The sequence below is a fragment of the Anomaloglossus baeobatrachus genome, chromosome 2 (genome assembly GCF_048569485.1).
Source record: "Anomaloglossus baeobatrachus isolate aAnoBae1 chromosome 2, aAnoBae1.hap1, whole genome shotgun sequence".
Lineage (NCBI taxonomy): Eukaryota > Metazoa > Chordata > Amphibia > Anura > Aromobatidae > Anomaloglossus > Anomaloglossus baeobatrachus.
This window is the reverse complement of record NC_134354.1, coordinates 786,055,365-786,074,279: the sequence shown is the minus strand read 5'-3', so window position 1 is coordinate 786,074,279 and position 18,915 is coordinate 786,055,365. Positions and strand designations below refer to the sequence as shown.

At 48.3% G+C, this 18,915-nt stretch overlaps 1 protein-coding gene across 1 annotated transcript in view; it reads left to right on the top strand.

The window, feature by feature from the left end:
* The window catches only part of LOC142290045 (uncharacterized), a 56,105-nt gene extending 37,190 nt beyond the window's left edge, over positions 1–18,915 (top strand). The window contains exons 9-15 of the mRNA XM_075333990.1: positions 15,303–15,310; positions 16,146–16,368; positions 16,630–16,837; positions 16,938–17,132; positions 17,211–17,312; positions 17,597–17,777; positions 17,921–18,915. Of these exons, the coding sequence (XP_075190105.1) occupies positions 15,303–15,310; positions 16,146–16,368; positions 16,630–16,837; positions 16,938–17,132; positions 17,211–17,312; positions 17,597–17,777; positions 17,921–18,035 (1,032 nt within the window). The 3' untranslated portion in view covers positions 18,036–18,915. The remainder of the gene's footprint in view (positions 1–15,302; positions 15,311–16,145; positions 16,369–16,629; positions 16,838–16,937; positions 17,133–17,210; positions 17,313–17,596; positions 17,778–17,920) is intronic.

Genomic DNA, 18,915 nt, shown 5'->3' with positions numbered 1-18,915 from the left:
TACTGTCTGCTGAGCCGTATATCTAATCCTCTCCTGTGTGATACTGTCTGCTGAGCCGTATATCTAATCCTATCCTGTGTGATACTGTCTGCTGAGGTGTGTATCTAATCCTATCCTGTGTGATACTGTCTGCTGAGCTGTGTATCTAATCCTCTCCTGTGTGATACTGTCTGCTGAGCTGTATATCTAATCCTCTCCTGTGTGATACTGTCTGCTGAGCCGTATATCTAATCCTATCCTGTGTGATACTGTCTGCTGAGGTGTGTATCTAATCCTCTCCTGTGTGATACTGTCTGCTGAGCCGTGTATCTAATCCTATCCTGTGTGATACTGTCTGCTGAGCTGTGTATCTAATCCTCTCCTGTGTGATACTGTCTGCTGAGCTGTATATCTAATCCTCTCCTGTGTGATACTGTCTGCTGAGCCGTATATCTAATCCTATCCTGTGTGATACTGTCTGCTGAGGTGTGTATCTAATCCTATCCTGTGTGATACTGTCTGCTGAGCTGTGTATCTAATCCTCTCCTGTGTGATACTGTCTGCTGAGCTGTGCATCTAATCCTCTCCTGTGTGATACTGTCTGCTGAGCCGTGTATCTAATCCTCTCCTGTGTGATGCTGTCTGCTGAGCTGTGTATCTAATCCTATCCTGTGTGATACTGTCTGCTGAGCTGTGTATCTAATCCTATCCTGTGTGATACTGTCTGCTGAGCTGTGTATCTAATCCTCTCCTGTGTGATACTGTCTGCTGAGCTGTGCATCTAATCCTCTCCTGTGTGATGCTGTCTGCTGAGCTGTGTATCTAATCCTCTCCTGTGTGATGCTGTCTGCTGAGCTGTGTATCTAATCCTGTCCTGTCTGCTGAGCTGTGTATCTAATCCTATCCTGTGTGATACTGTCTGCTGAGCTGTGTATCTAATCCTCTCCTGTGTGATACTGTCTGCTGAGCTGTGTATCTAATCCTCTCCTGTGTGATACTGTCTGCTGAGCTGTGTATCTAATCCTCTCCTGTGTGATACTGTGTGCTGAGCTGTGTATCTAATCCTCTCCTGTGTGATGCTGTCTGCTGAGCTGTGTATCTAATCCTCTCCTGTGTGATACTGTCTGCTGAGCTGTGTATCTAATCCTGTCCTGTCTGCTGAGCCGTGTGTCTAATCCTCTCCTGTGTGATACTGTGTGCTGAGCTGTGTATCTAATCCTCTCCTGTGTGATACAGTCCTGGCTGGTGGTGCCCGGCTCGGGTGTTGGTATCCGGCATTGCTGTGGGTGCAGTGTGAGATGCGGAGTCGTAGTTCCTGGAAATCTTCGAGGCCGGAGCGCGATGTCCTGTCCGGAGCTGCTGATAGGACTCAATGTTTCCCAGTGCGTATCACAGCGGAATATAACATATGGCCAGATACGCAGCTGCAGCCTCCGGCCATCATACACCCACGTCCCGCGCCCCGACACCCCCCGTACTCGCCATCCGGCCATGTTTAGGGCCCTTCCAGGGTCTTCTGAGCTACGACACTTTGTACCCTATCACTTACTGTATAATATAATGCTGCAATATGACGTAATACACTATAGCGTTATATAATGACGTCCCATCCGCGTCCACTCAGGCTTATAATAGTATTATTTCCACAGAACACGACTGGATGGATCCAGCCGGTGACACCGGACACCGTACACAGCAGCGATGCACATGTCCTCCACCTGCGCGGTCACAGGATTAATTATAGCTACTTGAACTTCAAGCAGGACTCAAAACAACCGCAATCACCTGCCCTACATATGCTGAGAACCGCAATCACACGCCCTACATATGCTGAGAACCGCAATCACACGCCCTACATATGCTGAGAACCGCAATCACACACCCTACATATGCTGAGAACCGCAATCACACACCCTACATATGCTGAGAACCGCACTCACATGCCCTACATATGCTGAGAACCGCAATCACACACCCTACATATGCTGAGAACCGCAATCACCTGCCCTACATATGCTGAGAACCGCAATCACACGCCCTACATATGCTGAGAACCGCACTCACATGCCCTACATATGCTGAGAACCGCACTCACACGCCCTACATATGCTGAGAACCGCAATCACCTGCCCTACATATGCTGAGAACCGCAATCACACACCCTACATATGCTGAGAACCGCAATCACATGCCCTACATATGCTGAGAACCGCAATCACACACCCTACATATGCTGAGAACCGCAATCACACACCCTACATATGCTGAGAACCGCAATCACACACCCTACATATGCTGAGAACCGCAATCACCTGCCCTACATATGCTGAGAACCGCAATCACACGCCCTACATATGCTGAGAACCGCAATCACACACCCTACATATGCTGAGAACCGCACTCACATGCCCTACATATGCTGAGAACCGCAATCACACGCCCTACATATGCTGAGAACCGCAATCACACGCCCTACATATGCTGAGAACCGCAATCACACGCCCTACATATGCTGAGAACCGCAATCACACGCCCTACATATGCTGAGAACCGCACTCACATGCCCTACGTATGCTGAGAACCACAATCACACGCCCTACATACGCTGAGAACCGCAATCACACGCCCTACATACGCTGAGAACCGCAATCACACGCCCTACATATGCTGAGAACCGCAATCACCTGCCCTACATACGCTGAGAACCGCAATCACACACCCTACATATGCTGAGAACCGCAATCACTCACCCTACATATGCTGAGAACCGCAATCACACACCCTACATATGCTGAGAACCGCACTCACATGCCCTACATATGCTGAGAACCGCAATCACATGCCCTACATATGCTGAGAACCGCAATCACACGCCCTACATATGCTGAGAACCGCAATCACATGCCCTACATATGCTGAGAACCGCAATCACATGCCCTACATATGCTGAGAACCGCAATCACACGCCCTACATATGCTGAGAACCGCAATCACACGCCCTACATATGCTGAGAACCGCAATCACACACCCTACATATGCTGAGAACCGCAATCACATGCCCTACATATGCTGAGAACCGCAATCACACACCCTACATATGCTGAAAACCGCAATCACACGCCCTACATATGCTGAGAACCGCAATCACACGCCCTACATATGCTGAGAACCGCAATCACATGCCCTACATATGCTGAGAAGCGCAATCACATGCCCTACATATGCTGAGAACCGCACTCACACGCCTTACATATGCTGACAACCGCAATCACCTGCCCTACATATGCTGAGAACCGCACTCACACGCCCTACATATGCTGAGAACCGCAATCACCTGCCCTACATATGCTGAGAACCGCAATCACATGCCCTACATATGCTGAGAACCGCACTCACACGCCCTACATATGCTGAGAACCGCAATCACATGCCCTACATATGCTGAGAACCGCAATCACACGCCCTACATATGCTGAGAACCGCAATCACACGCCCTACATATGCTGAGAACCGCAATCACACGCCCTACATATGCTGAGAACCGCAATCACCTGCCCTACATATGCTGAGAACCGCAATCACACGCCCTACATATGCTGAGAACTGCAATCACACGTCCTACATATGCTGAGAACCGCAATCACACGCCCTACATATGCTGAGAACCGCAATCACACACCCTACATATGCTGAGAACCGCAATCACACGCCCTACATATGCTGAGAACCGCAATCACACGCCCTACATATGCTGAGAACCGCAATCACACACCCTACATATGCTGAGAACCGCAATCACCTGCCCTACATATGCTGAGAACCGCAATCACCTGCCCTACATATGCTGACAACCGCAATCATCTGCCCTACATATGCTGAGAACCGCAATCACATGCCCTACATATGCTGAGAACCGCAATCACACGCCCTGCATATGCTGAGAACCGCAATCACATGCCCTACATGTGCTGAGAACCGCACTCACACGTCCTACATGTGCTGAGAACAGCACTCACACGCCCTACATATGCTGAGAACCGCAATCACACGCCCTACATATGCTGAGAACCGCAATCACACGCCCTACATATGCTGAGAACCGCAATCACATGCCCTACATATGCTGAGAACCGCAATCACACACCCTACATATGCTGAGAACCGCAATCACACGCCCTACATATGCTGAGAACCGCAATCACACGCCCTACATATGCTGAGAACCGCAATCACACGCCCTACATATGCTGAGAACCACAATCACACACCCTACATATGCTGAGAACCGCAATCACCTGCCCTACATATGCTGAGAACCGCAATCACCTGCCCTACATATGCTGACAACCGCAATCATCTGCCCTACATATGCTGAGAACCGCAATCACATGCCCTACATATGCTGAGAACCGCAATCACACGCCCTGCATATGCTGAGAACCGCAATCACATGCCCTACATGTGCTGAGAACCGCACTCACACGTCCTACATGTGCTGAGAACAGCACTCACACGCCCTACATATGCTGAGAACCGCAATCACACGCCCTACATATGCTGAGAACCGCAATCACACGCCCTACATATGCTGAGAACCGCAATCACATGCCCTACATATGCTGAGAACCGCAATCACACACCCTACATATGCTGAGAACCGCAATCACACGCCCTACATATGCTGAGAACCGCAATCACACGCCCTACATATGCTGAGAACCGCAATCACCTGCCCTACATATGCTGAGAACCGCAATCACACGCCCTACATATGCTGAGAACTGCAATCACACGTCCTACATATGCTGAGAACCGCAATCACACGCCCTACATATGCTGAGAACCGCAATCACACGCCCTACATATGCTGAGAACCGCAATCACACGCCCTACATATGCTGAGAACCACAATCACACGCCCTACATATGCTGAGAACCGCAATCACACACCCTACATATGCTGAGAACCGCAATCACCTGCCCTACATATGCTGAGAACCGCAATCACCTGCCCTACATATGCTGACAATCGCAATCATCTGCCCTACATATGCTGAGAACCGCAATCACATGCCCTACATATGCTGAGAACCGCAATCACACGCCCTGCATATGCTGAGAACCGCACTCACACGTCCTACATGTGCTGAGAAAAGCACTCACACGCCATACATATGCTGAGAACCGCAATCACCTGCCCTACATATGCTGACAACCGCAATCATCTGCCCTACATATGCTGAGAACCGCAATCACATGCCCTACATATGCTGAGAACCGCAATCACACGCCCTACATATGCTGAGAACCGCAATCACATGCCCTACATATGCTGAGAACCGCAATCACACACCCTACATATGCTGAGAACCGCAATCACACGCCCTACATATGCTGAGAACCGCAATCACACGCCCTACATATGCTGAGAACCGCAATCACACGCCCTACATATGCTGAGAACCGCAATCACACACCCTACATATGCTGAGAACCGCAATCACCTGCCCTACATATGCTGAGAACCGCAATCACCTGCCCTACATATGCTGACAACCGCAATCATCTGCCCTACATATGCTGAGAACCGCAATCACATGCCCTACATATGCTGAGAACCGCAATCACACGCCCTGCATATGCTGAGAACCGCAATCACATGCCCTACATGTGCTGAGAACCGCACTCACACGTCCTACATGTGCTGAGAACAGCACTCACACGCCCTACATATGCTGAGAACCGCAATCACACGCCCTACATATGCTGAGAACCGCAATCACATGCCCTACATATGCTGAGAACCGCAATCACACGCCCTACATATGCTGAGAACCGCAATCACACACCCTACATATGCTGAGAACCGCAATCACACGCCCTACATATGCTGAGAACCGCAATCACACGCCCTACATATGCTGAGAACCGCAATCACGCCCTACATATGCTGAGAACCGCAATCACATGCCCTACATATGCTGAAAACCGCGTGGCCACATTCTGTGCAACCTGTGCTTTTGTGAAGGTGAAAAAGTCTATCAACTGCAAATATGGCAGCAAGATAATACCGCCATACAGTGCCCAAATCATACCATGATGTTGGTCACCAATAATAGTGCCATACAGTATCAAAATAAGACTGTCATACAGCACCCCAAAATATACCTTGAAAATGAGCAGCAATGTGCTAAGTTTATAGCTCCATACTGTACTGATATAATACAGCAATAAAGTACTAATACAATACTGCCATACAGTACACAAAATATACAATGGAGACCATCAATGATCAGTGTGCTAAGATAATAGCACCATACAACGCCCCTAATATAAAAGGATGTTGAGCAGGTATGTGCTAAGGTAATAGAGACATACAGTACTAAATTAATACCGCTATATAGTGCCCAAAATATATAATGATGCTGACTGAGCATTAATATGCAAATATAGTGGCGTCATAAAGTACTAATGTATTAACTACCATCACACAGTGCCCAGCCCAAAATATACCAGGACGCAGAGCATCCATATGCTAAGATAATAGCGCCATATAAAGCTGAAAATAAAGTGACATAGAAATGCCACATTATTGCTTCCATAATATTTTCCTACTCTATATTATAATGTGTATGGTGAAGGGTGACATTGCCAGGTCAGGATCGCAGCCCCTCACCGGTCCATTATGTGTAGGTCGTACCTGGCATTGCCGCCCAACTCCGCCATCAGACACAACCTGTGGACAGGAGTGGTGCCGATTCTGGAAGAAAGCGGCCATATTTAAAATGGAGCAGTTGCCCATAACAACCAATCAGAATGCTGCTCTCATTTACCCAAAGTAGTTGTAAATTGAAAGAACTCATCTGATTGGTTGCTATGAGCCAAGGTTAAGAAATAAAAGAACTCATCTAATTGGTTGCTAGGAGCCAGGGTTAAGAAATGAAAGGACTCATCCGATTGGTTGCTATGGGCCAAGGCTAAGACATGAAAGGACCTATGTGATTGGTTGCTATGAGCCAAGGTTAAGAAACGAAAGGACTTATCTGATTGGTTGCTATGAGCCAAGGTTAAGAAATGAAAGCACTTATCTGATTGGTTGCTATGGGCCAAGGTTAAGAAATTAAAGCACTTATCTGATTGGTTGCTATGGGCCAAGGTTAAGAAACGAAAGGACTTATCTGATTGGTTGCTATGAGCCAAGGTTAAGAAACGAAAGGACTTATCTGATTGGTTGCTATGAGCCAAGGTTAAGACATGAAAGGACATATCTGATTGGTTGCTATGAGCCAAGGTTAAGAAATGAAAGGACTTATCTGATTGGTTGCTATGGGTCAATATTAGGAAATGAAAGAGCTGATTCAGTTGCTATGGGAACCGACCCCCTTTTGTCTGTCGTCGTATACATATTATCGCCCCCTATACTGCCATCTTTGTCGCATCCTCTCCAGTCATTATCTGGTCATTTTTTTAGATTTTATTTCCTATCTCCTGTGACACTGAAGCCACAAATATGGCTGACACATTGACTTTCAGCAGGTCCCAGGCTGCCATGTCAGGGCCATCGGTACCCCTCTTTAACCCCTTAGATGCCATCGTCACAATTGACAGCAGCATCTAAGGGGTTGACCTGTCCAATCTCAGCCGTTTGGCTCCATATATGCGGCGTGCACTGGTGGATCGAGCCCAGGATCGTTGGGTGCTGGCGACGACCCCTCTGAATATACAAGGAGTTAATTTTCAGACTAACATAGACCCCAATAGACAACGCAGCTAAGCTGGAGTCATTGCTTGTAGGGACGCAGAGATGTTTCCCATTTTAGGAATCACCAGTAATCTGGCACCTGCTGTACCTGGACTCGCCAGATTATCGGAATATATTTTTTTTATATGGCGTTCATAAATATACGTCTGGCTTTTGCTCTGGTCAGTACAGGGTTAATGTTCCGGTTGCAGTCATGGTGATGCAAGCTGTTTACTGTAACTATCCCGGATACTGTCCCGGCTCTGCTATTGGCTGCTCCGGTGGGGGCGCTGTCCTGCTCCTCCAATGGGAGACGAGCCAGAGATCCAGCGGACACTATGGATTAGAGTCTATAGTACAGCCACTTTGTAATATAGAGGTTAACCCCATCAGTGCCCTAAAATGAAAAATGTTTATTATTTTATTTATATGGCACCGAAATATGCCACAGCGCTGTACGGAGATATCATCACTTACATCTACCCCTGTCCCCATTGGGGCTCATTGCATAAATTCCAACTAAATTACCGCTATATTTTCGGATTTTGGGTAGAGAGGAGCAAATCGATCTGTTACAAACCGAATATGCTACCAATTTCAACCAAACTTTGACCTGTCGGACGTCATTTTGCAGTCATATTTTGAGGGCAGTGAAAGGGTTAATAATAAATTGTTAAAAGACATTATACTCACCTGTCCTTATGCTGCCTCTTCTGCCGCAGCCCCCCGGATCTCTGTGGAGTCTTCCAGTGATGAAGGGTCGACCCAAATCATTCATGTGTATTACCTCCCTATGTGGCTGTGAGTCAGTGATCTACATCTTGGATGACTGACCCCTGAGAAAGCGACTGTTTCCCTAGAGGCGGCGGGATCCTTTCCTGTTTCCCCAGAGGCGGCGGGATCCTTACCCTGTTTCCCTACAGGCGGCGGGATCCTTACCCTGTTTCGCTAGAGGCGGCTGGATCCTTTCCTGTTTCCCCAGAGGCGGTGGGATCCATCCCCTGTTTCCCTGGAGGCAGCTGGATCCTTACCCTGTTTTCCCTGGAGGCGGCTGGATCCTTTCCCTGTTTCCCTAGAGGCGGCGGGATCCTTTCCCTGTTTCCCTAGAGGCAGCTGGATCCTTACCCTGTTTCCCTAGAGGCGGCGGGATCCTTTCCCTGTTTCCCTAGAGACAGCTGGATCCTTACCCTGTTTTCCTAGAGGCGGCTGGATCCTTTCCCTGTTTCCCTAGAGGCGGCTGGATCCTTTCCCTGTTTCCCTAGAGGCAGCTGGATCCTTACCCTGTTTCCCTAGAGGCGGCTGGATCCTTTCTCTGTTTCCCTAGAGGCGGCGGGATCCTTTCCATGTTTCCCCTGGAGGCAGCTGGATCCTTACCCTGTTTCCCTGGAGGCGGCTGGATCCTTACCCTGTTTCCTCTGGAGGCGGCTGGATCCTTACCCTGTTTCCCCTGGAGACAGCTGGATCCTTACCCTGTTTCCCTGGAGGCGGCTGGATCCTTACCCTGTTTCCTCTGGAGGCGGCTGGATCCTTACCCTGTTTCCCCTGGAGACAGCTGGATCCTTACCCTGTTTCCTCTGGAGGCAGCTGGATCCTTACCCTGTTTCTTTTGGAGGCAGCTAGATCCTTGACCTGTTTCCTCTGGAGGCGGTTGGATCCTTACCCTGTTTCCTCTGGAGGCGGCTGGATCCTTACCCTGTTTCCCCTGGAGGCGGCTCGATCCTTGCCCTGTTTTCCCTGGAGGCGGATGGATCCTTACCCTGTTTCCCCTGGAGACAGCTGGATCCTTACCCTGTTTCCTCTGGAGGCAGCTGGATCCTTACCCTGTTTCTTTTGGAGGCAGCTAGATCCTTGACCTGTTTCCTCTGGAGGCGGCTGGATTCTTACCCTGTTTCCTCTGGAGGCGGCTGGATCCTTACCCTGTTTCCCCTGGAGGCGGCTCGATCCTTGCCCTGTTTTCCCTGGAGGCAGCTGGATCCTTGCCCTGTTTTTCCTGGAGGCGGCTGGATCTTTACCCTGTTTCCCCTGGAGGCAGCTGGATCCTTGCCCTGTTTTCCCTGGAGGCAGCTAGATCCTTACCCTGTTTTCCCTGGAGGTGGCTGGATTCTTACCCTGTTTCCTCTGGAGGTGGCTGGATCCTTACCCTGTTTTCCCTGGAGGCGGCTGGATCCTTGCCCTGTTTTCCCTGGAGGCAGCTGAATCCTTACCCTGTTTTCCCTGGAGGCGGCTGGATCCTTACCCTGTTTCCCCTGGAGGCGGCTGGATCTTTACCCTGTTTCCCCTGGAGGCGGCTGGATCCTTACCCTGTTTACTCTGGAGGCAGCTGGATCCTTGTCCTGTTTTCTCTGGAGGCGGCTGGATCTTTACCCTGTTTCCCCTGGAGGCAGCTGGATCCTTGTCCTGTTTTTTCTGGAGGCGGCTGGATCCTTACCCTGTTTCCCCTGGAGGCAGCTGGATCCTTACCCTGTTTCCCCTGGAGGCAGCTGGATCCTTACCCTGTTTTCTCTGGAGGCAGCTGGATCCTTACCCTGTTTCCCCTGGAGGCAGCTGGATCCTTGTCCTGTTTTCTCTGGAGGCGGCTGGATCCTTGCCCTGTTTCCTCTGGAGGCAGCTGGATCCTTGTCCTGTTTCCCCTGGAGGCAGCTGGATCCTTACCCTGTTTCCCCTGGAGGCAGCTGGATCCTTGTCCTGTTTTCCCTGTAGGCAGCTGGATCCTTGCCCTGTTTTCTCTGGAGGCAGCTGGATCCTTGCCCTGTTTTCTCTGGAGGCAGCTGGATCCTTGCCCTGTTTTCTCTGGAGGTGGCTGGATTCTTACCCTGTTTCCTCTGGAGGTGGCTGGATTCTTACCCTGTTTCCCTGGAGACAGCTGGATCCTTACTCTGTTTCTCCTGGAGACAGCTGGATCTTTGCACTGTTTTCCCTGGAGGCAGCTGGATCCTTGCCCTGTTTTCTCTGGAGGCAGCTGGATCCTTGCCCTGTTTTCTCTGGAGGCAGCTGGATCCTTGCCCTGTTTCCTCTGGAGGCAGCTGGATCCTTACCCTGTTTTCTCTGGAGGTGGCTGGATCCTTACCCTGTTTCTCCTGGAGGCAGCTGGATCCTTGCCCTGTTTTCTCTGGAGGCAGCTGGATCCTTGCCCTGTTTCCTCTGGAGGCAGCTGGATCCTTACCCTGTTTTCTCTGGAGGTGGCTGGATCCTTACCCTGTTTCTCCTGGAGGCAGCTGGATCCTTGTCCTGTTTTCTCTGGAGGCAGCTGGATCCTTGCCCTGTTTTCTCTGGAGGTGGCTGGATCCTTACCCTGTTTTCTCTGGAGGTGGCTGGATCCTTACCCTGTTTCTCCTGGAGGCAGCTGGATCCTTGTCCTGTTTTCTCTGGAGGCAGCTGGATCCTTGCCCTGTTTTCTCTGGAGGCAGCTGGATCCTTGCCCTGTTTTCTCTGGAGGCAGCTGGATCCTTGCCCTGTTTTCTCTGGAGGTGGCTGGATCCTTACCCTGTTTCTCCTGGAGGCAGCTGGATCCTTGTCCTGTTTTCTCTGGAGGCAGCTGGATCCTTGCCCTGTTTTCTCTGGAGGTGGCTGGATCCTTACCCTGTTTCTCCTGGAGGCAGCTTGATCCTTTCCCTTTTTATGGCCACTTTTGGAGATTCTGAATGGTGACATGTTTTTTTACTAGTTTTCATCTCTGTGGAGAAAGACCAGACCCCTCGATCTCTCAAAAAGATAAATGGAAATAGATGTCCTGATTCTAAAAACGCTGTAGAGACTGGGGAGACGATGTGACATGTAAAGCAAGGGGGATATGTAGTGACATAGTGACAGGACAAGTGACCACTGGACTCCAGGGACTGGGGCACAACACTATAGACAGATATCGCACCAAGCCACAAGAAACAAGGGCACTGGGCATGTAACCACTGGACCCCAGGGACTGGCGTGCCAAACCACTGCACACATGTAACTGAATAATAGTCACTGAGGACACCAGAAATTAGACACCAATCCGCTAAACACAAAGGATAGGGATAGAAAAAGACTAGACACCAAGAACTGCCAAAGAGAAACACTAGACACCAGGGACCGGAGAACAAAACCATAAACAAAAGGGAAGGAAGATGATACCAGAGACTGAAGAACAGAACCTTCAGACACCAGTATCTGGAAAGCAGGACGAGTAGACACCAGGGACTGGAGGACAGGACCAGAAAGAGCAGGGACTGGAGGACAGAACCACCAGACACCAGGGACTGGAGGACAGTACCAGTGAGAGCAGGGACTGGAGGGCAGAACCACCAGACACCAGGGACTGGAGGACAGTACCAGTGAGAGCAGGGACTGGAGGGCAGAACCACCAGACACCAGGGCCTAGAGAACAAAACCATTAAATAAAAGGGACACAAGACCTAAGAAGAGATACCAGGGACTGAAGAACAAAACTACCAGACACCAGGGACTGGAGGACAGAACCACAAGACACCAGGGACTGGAGGACAGTACCAGTGAGATCAGGGACTGGAGGAGAGAACCATTAAATAAGAGGGACGTAAGACCTAAGAAGTGATACCAGGGATCTATAGAACAAAACCTTTAGACACCATTATCTGGAAACCAGTGCTACTAGACACCAGGGACTGGAGAACAGTACTCGTAAGAGCAGGGATTTGAGGACAGAACCAATAACATCATTAATCCAGTCATGGTGCCTCTACAGGAACAGCATCGGCCTAATGTCATCTTCATGGAGGACAATGCTCCAGATCATCGAGGTCTCATCATTAGGGAATGTCTCCTGGAGACTGAGGAACCTCAAATGGAGCAGCCACACTTTATCCAGACCTGAATCCCATAGAAGACCTATGGGATCAGCTGAGTCCCCGTGTAGAGGCCTAACTCTGTTCCCCAGAATCTCAATAACCTGAGGGCCGTCCTCCAAGAAGAGTGGGACGCCGGCCTCCGCAGACAATAATTCCACTGGTGACCAGTAGGAGGCGTCATTATCAGCAGGAATTGATGCTCAAGGCCACTGGACAAGTTACCGAGACACTGACAATTTTGGGGGGGTGGGGGGTATTCCCAGCACTGGTGTTGGCTTATGTTTCAATAAAAATTTGAGATGAGGAAATCCCCATTGCTGCTTCTACATAAACGCCCGACTGTCATGATTAAGTATCACTGTAGAGGGAACTTTTTACATGTTTCATAAATTACACCCGAAAAACAAATATCCCTATTTTTTTGTGAGCTGTGCATATATATATATTATATATATATATATATATATATATATATATATACATATACATACAGTATATACATCATACACCAGAATGTAAACAACAACACAAGACAGAGAGGACACTGAAGTTGATACTTCAGGAGACTCCTTGCTGCCTCCTGGTGGTCGCCCCTGGTAATGCAGTTACCTGGTCTCGTACTGTATATTACGTGTGTATTGAGTTATGTGGAACAACAAGTACCAGGTATACTCTGCACTTCCTACTTGTCAGCCCCAGTAAATTATGCTGAGCCTTGTGGTTCTCCCAGTCCTGACAGCTCCTGTGTCACATCTGTGGCTGGCACCTGCTGATGGACAGATGATGGGGTGCAGCAGGTTTGGGATGGAGTAAAGTCCAGGATAATAATTGGGAAGGAAGCATTATTATAAAGATATACTAGGGAGACAATACAAGGTGGTGAAGCTTTATACCTGGAAGGAAGGGGCTTAATATTAGAGATGAGAGGTTATAGGGGGAAGCTGATAACAGAGAGAGTGGGCGTATAGGGTGACCTATGGGTCAGTACAGGGAAATGATGGAATATGCAAGGGGAAGGTGATGTAAGACTATGATGGGGGTTGGAGTGCAGGGTTACAATGGAGGGGGGTGTGGGTGATACCAGGGAGGGAGGGGGAGGGTGTGGTGAGCACTGGCCCTCCCCCTCCTCCAGTCCATATAATGCAGCAGAGACCAGTCCTCTGACTCAGCCCTGTCTCATCCAGCTGAGGACAAGCAGCGCCCATCCTGCTCCCCCCATTGTCCCCTCCACTGACCCCCCCAGGCTTTGCCCCCCACTGCACGGATTCCCTTTCTTCTCCTACTGGTGAGTTCCGTGTTTCCTGTGTGTGATGAGTTGATACATTGTTGCTTCTTATGTTCTATCTTATTATACAGCTCAGTACTGTGTTTTGCTTTTATTCTACAATATGTATATTTGATAAACACAGGTAATTTTATACTTAATACTTTTTTTGTGTTTTTCTGACTTTTGTCATTATTGGCTAAGTTTTCTAGAAGAATGGCCATGGAATTCTCTCCATGACTCTGCTGTTGTGGTCCCACCACTCTGGGAGACCCCTTTTACTGCCTGACCTCTATTTTGCATCACTTTGCAAACTTCTCCTTAACCATAGTGATGTATTGTGACCCCCCCCCCCCCCCCATTCCCTTTGTCCTGTTAATCAGGGTGGGGGGTGGTCCTCAACTGTGAATGTATAGGCCCTCTGTATTCTTTAATTTATGCTCTTCTCCCCTATTCTCTTTTTTTTTTTTTTTTTTTTTTTTTTTTTTTTTTTTTTTTCCTAGAGTTTTGGCTCCAGTCTCAGTGTCACTCAGCCCAATGTTTCTTAACTCAGAATTACTAATGTGCCTGTTACAAACTAATCTGTGTCCCTCTCCCCCTTTAGTATTCTCCCAATGGGGCAAAATTTCGCCCCCCCCCACCCACTTCTAAAAATAAAAAAAAAATGGGCAGATCACCATGTGGGCGCTATAATGGAGGCTGTGTGCCACTTTCCATAAAACTAGAGGGAACCTGTCTTCAGTGTCTTTCGCCCCCCCCCCCTTTTTTTTTTTTTTTTTGCTTACCCCCTACCCTGCAGGGGGAGAAGGGGGCCACAAGGGTTAAACAAGCATTATCTATGTTAATTACTCCATCTGGTGGACAGAGGGGATTAATGTCAGGGGTTAATCCCATAGAATTGATTGGATTGGATTTTTTGGGGTTTTTTTTTGAGATACAAAATTATACTCTTGTAATTCTGATTCCCTCTTAATGGCTACATAGATGTGTGCTACATTCTGGTATCCTCCATTCTTAGAAGTGACCCCTGTATGATCCTAACATAGTAGTGATCAGAGGGCTTGTTAGCTGATAACAGTGAGCAATAGTCTACATTCACTTCCTCAGCCAAGTGAGTGCTGATCCTATAACCAGGACTAAGCTGCAAAATCTGTTTCCCTGTAGAGAAAGTTAGTGGTGACCATTAGAAAACAACTTCTTGGGTCATATCCTGGAACAGACTCCTTCAGTTGGCTGAGTGTCACATCTGACGTCCTGGTGGAAAAATCAATATTCTAAAAGTTGCAGCAGTTAAAGGGGCAATGGCAGGTCCCTGATGGTCCATACTGCAGGGTATAGATGCCTGAAATGAGAACACTGATATTGTATTGTTTTAAGATTTCATTTACTTATATATTTTTATATAAAAAAAAAATCTTGGTTGCATATAACTTAATAAATAAAAAAAAATATATATATATATATATATTATATATTTTTGTAAAATGTCCTAATTTGTTTCCCCTTGTCTTCCAGCATAAGTAGTATGGTCATACAGCATCGTTTTTACCAACATTTTTCTATGGAAAGTAAAGGGTATCGTGTCTCCACTCCCAGTGGTAAATCCGACGGGCGCGACGCCTTTAGGGAAGCCTGATCTAAGAAACCATCCTCTCTCCAACTGGAATACTTGAAGGTAATGTCTACTCTGCAAGAATAAATTCACACTTGACTCAAACTTTTGCAAACGTTTCTATTTTCCCGCACCCCATTCAAGCTAATGGGGACGGTTAAAGAAAAATATGCAAAAAATGGGATTTAAAAAAAATTAAATAAATAAAATGTAGGTGGAGGGACTTCTCTAGGCTTGGGATATCTTTTTGTTATTCCATGCACTTGTAGATTTTTTTTATATTATTATATATTTTTATTTTTTTTTTCCCCCTTGATTTACCAGTTTAGGGTAGAAGTGAACAAATGCAAAACAAGAGTGTAAATCAATATCCTGCAGCGAGCAGCTTGTCCTCCGCTGCAGCCTGTCCTCGCCGCGCCCTTCTTCCTAGAAAACACATTGCATTAATTGCTTAGACACCAGACTTGTCCTGTAACCTGAGCTGTCTCCATTCAAGAGAAGGGGAACTCTGATCCCTGTCCTTGGAGGGATGTAGGTGAAGGGTCCCCCCAACACTGGGGGCAGGAGCAGTTCAATCAGTAGCTAGGAAAGGAAGCTAGACCCTGTTACCTATTAAGGGAGACATCTTCATGGTCTTGGCTGGTACACACTGTTACCCTTTTGCTATATTATGAGAATAAGACTCTGAAACAAGTATCAATAAAAAGATTGAAAATTTTTTTGTGTGTTTTTTGTTTTTTTTTCAGCTTCTGGCAGAGTTTATTTGCCTTGTCTTGTCACTACATCTCCTCCCAGGACAGTCCTGTCCTCTTCTTGGTTCTTTGCATCCTTCAAACCGTCAGAATGGTTGGATTCAAGCCCACCGATGTTCCCCCAACGGCTGCAGTGAAGTTCATTGGCGCAGGTACAGCGGCATGTATTGCTGACCTGTTTACCTTCCCTCTGGACACTGCAAAAGTCCGTCTCCAGGTGAGTACACCGGTCCGGCCCTAAAGTATCCTTCGTTGTGTTTGTTGTAGATGCCTGGGGACGTGCATCACTAGAGATCTCCCTATGGGTTGGTGACATTCCCATCTATCTGTGCAGTAATCTTTGCCCTGAACCCCACTATTGCTGCTGTATCTGGGTGACCATGTACTGGGGCAGAATGCGGCTGTATTGGCTGTTGGCTGGTTTTTGGGTTGTGGATCTGCAGCTAAATCTACCTTCCCCCCCCCCCCCCCTCTGTAGATCCAAGGCGAGACCAAGGGCCCACTCAATATGAAGTCTGTCCAGTATAAGGGCGTCTTCGGGACCATCTCCACCATGGTCAAGACAGAAGGACCCCGGAGCCTTTACAACGGGCTGGTGGCCGGTCTCCAGCGACAGATGAGTTTCGCGTCCGTCCGTATCGGACTCTATGACTCTGTAAAGCAATTCTACACCAAAGGATCTGAACGTAAGTGACCCGCGCCGGGGCTCTGACAAATGTTTGGCTGCAGCGGGTTCTCTAGGTTGTCAGATTCGGCATCTTTATTGACCGCCTCTTTATCCTGCAGACGTTGGAATCGGGAGCAGACTCCTCGCCGGCTGCACAACCGGAGCCATGGCCGTCGCAATCGCTCAGCCCACGGATGTGGTGAAGGTTCGCTTCCAAGCTCAGGCCAATGTATCCGGCTCCAGAAGATATAGGGGAACAATGGAGGCCTATAAGACCATCGCCAAAGAGGAAGGCATGCGCGGCCTGTGGAAAGGTACGTGTAAACTTTTTATAGAAGGGGGTGGGGTGGATAGTCTTTCCAAAAGGCTTAACCTTTTTTGTATATTTTTAGGCACCGGACCCAACATCACCCGAAATGCCTTAGTAAACTGCACTGAGCTGGTGACCTACGACCTCATCAAGGACGCGCTCCTGAAATCCAACCTCATGAGTGGTGAGTCTTAAATTTGGTTATATTAAATATATGGTTCTCTAGAAAAAGCGATTAGTAGACTTCTGGTTGCCTTGACTCTTCAATCACCACCTTATTTCCAACCACTTAAGTGCAGCTGCTTCAATGGACAGCGGCATCTAAGGGTGTAAACTGCTGAAAGTAAGGCTTGGATGATGGCTGTAAAATGCAGCCGGCACCTGTGCTGTATGGAGCAGCCTACCCACAGGCCCCCGGTGGCTGACTGTACTAGTGGCTCCACTGATTGCTGTATATTTGTCTTGCAGACACTCTCCCGTGTCACTTCACCTCCGCGGTTGGCGCTGGTTTTTGCACCACGGTGATCGCTTCCCCCGTTGATGTAGTGAAGACAAGATACATGAACTCTGCCAAGGGACAGTACCGGGGCGCCCTAAACTGTGCCCTCACCATGCTGCGCAAGGAGGGACCGCTGGCCTTCTACAAGGGGTGAGTTATGCTTTGTCGGCCATATTGGAAGGCGCCATCTCTTAATGATTGACACCGCCTTTCATAAATTTCTTAAAGGGAAAGTGCAAATATATTTGGCTTTTCTTAAAGGGTAAGTGCTCATCCCAATCTGCTTTCCTTAGGTTCATGCCGTCCTTCCTGAGACTCGGCTCCTGGAACATCGTGATGTTTGTGACCTACGAGCAGCTGAAGAGGGCCATGATGTCCGTCCGCGTCTCCTGGGCGGCTCCTCTCTGAGGGCCCCGACCTGTCTCTACCTCTCACTGTTTACATTTCGCTTTTACGTATAGAGTAGAAAAGTCCAAACTCCATCGGACGCTCTGACCACTTACAGGGAAACTAAGCTTTTAAAGGAAAAAAAGAAAAAAAAAATCCTAAACTTTTGTCCTGCGACATTAGTTCTACCTGATGGAGCGGGTGGGCTCGGACCCTCGCCTCCGGTGGCAGCCATATTGCTGCTATTGGGTTTTCTGTAACCTGTTTGTTTTTAATCTGAAGCTTCCATTATTCGGGAGTTTCTCACTTTGAGTATTTTTGTATATGATGAATAAATTCTGGAAATCCTTCACCTTGTCCTGATCCTTTTTTGAGGAGAATTGTGCCCTCTACTCCAGTCACGGCTGCGTTCACAACTGCTGCAGCTTTAGCTGTGACTAGAGTGCAATACACTTGTGTTGTACTCCTCCAGTCAGGGCCAAAGCTGCAACAAAGGCCTCTCTGGATGTTACTGGGGTATAAGGTACGATCAGCCCGTCTTTAAGAGGAGTAGACTTTGGAAATCCTTTTATTCATCTTGTTCTGATTCTTGCGTTGAATCAGATCTCGCCCTCCAGTCACAGCCAAAGCTGAAGGTTTGGATGTGACTAGACTGAAAGATGTCTGAGACTATTCACACTGATTTATTGGTTGCAGCTTTCATTCTCTCCAAGCTGCAGCCTCGTTGCCTTCTGCCCCTTTTACATTCCAGAAGCTGCTGACTCTGCTGCGCCTCCTCTGCTCCCGCACTGCAGAGCGACTCTGCGCACCCCGTCCCCTTCCTATAGACCAAATGGTTCCTGTTCTGTTTTTGTATATGGATGACTTTGCATAATCTAGAAAATAAAGATGATGCACAAAA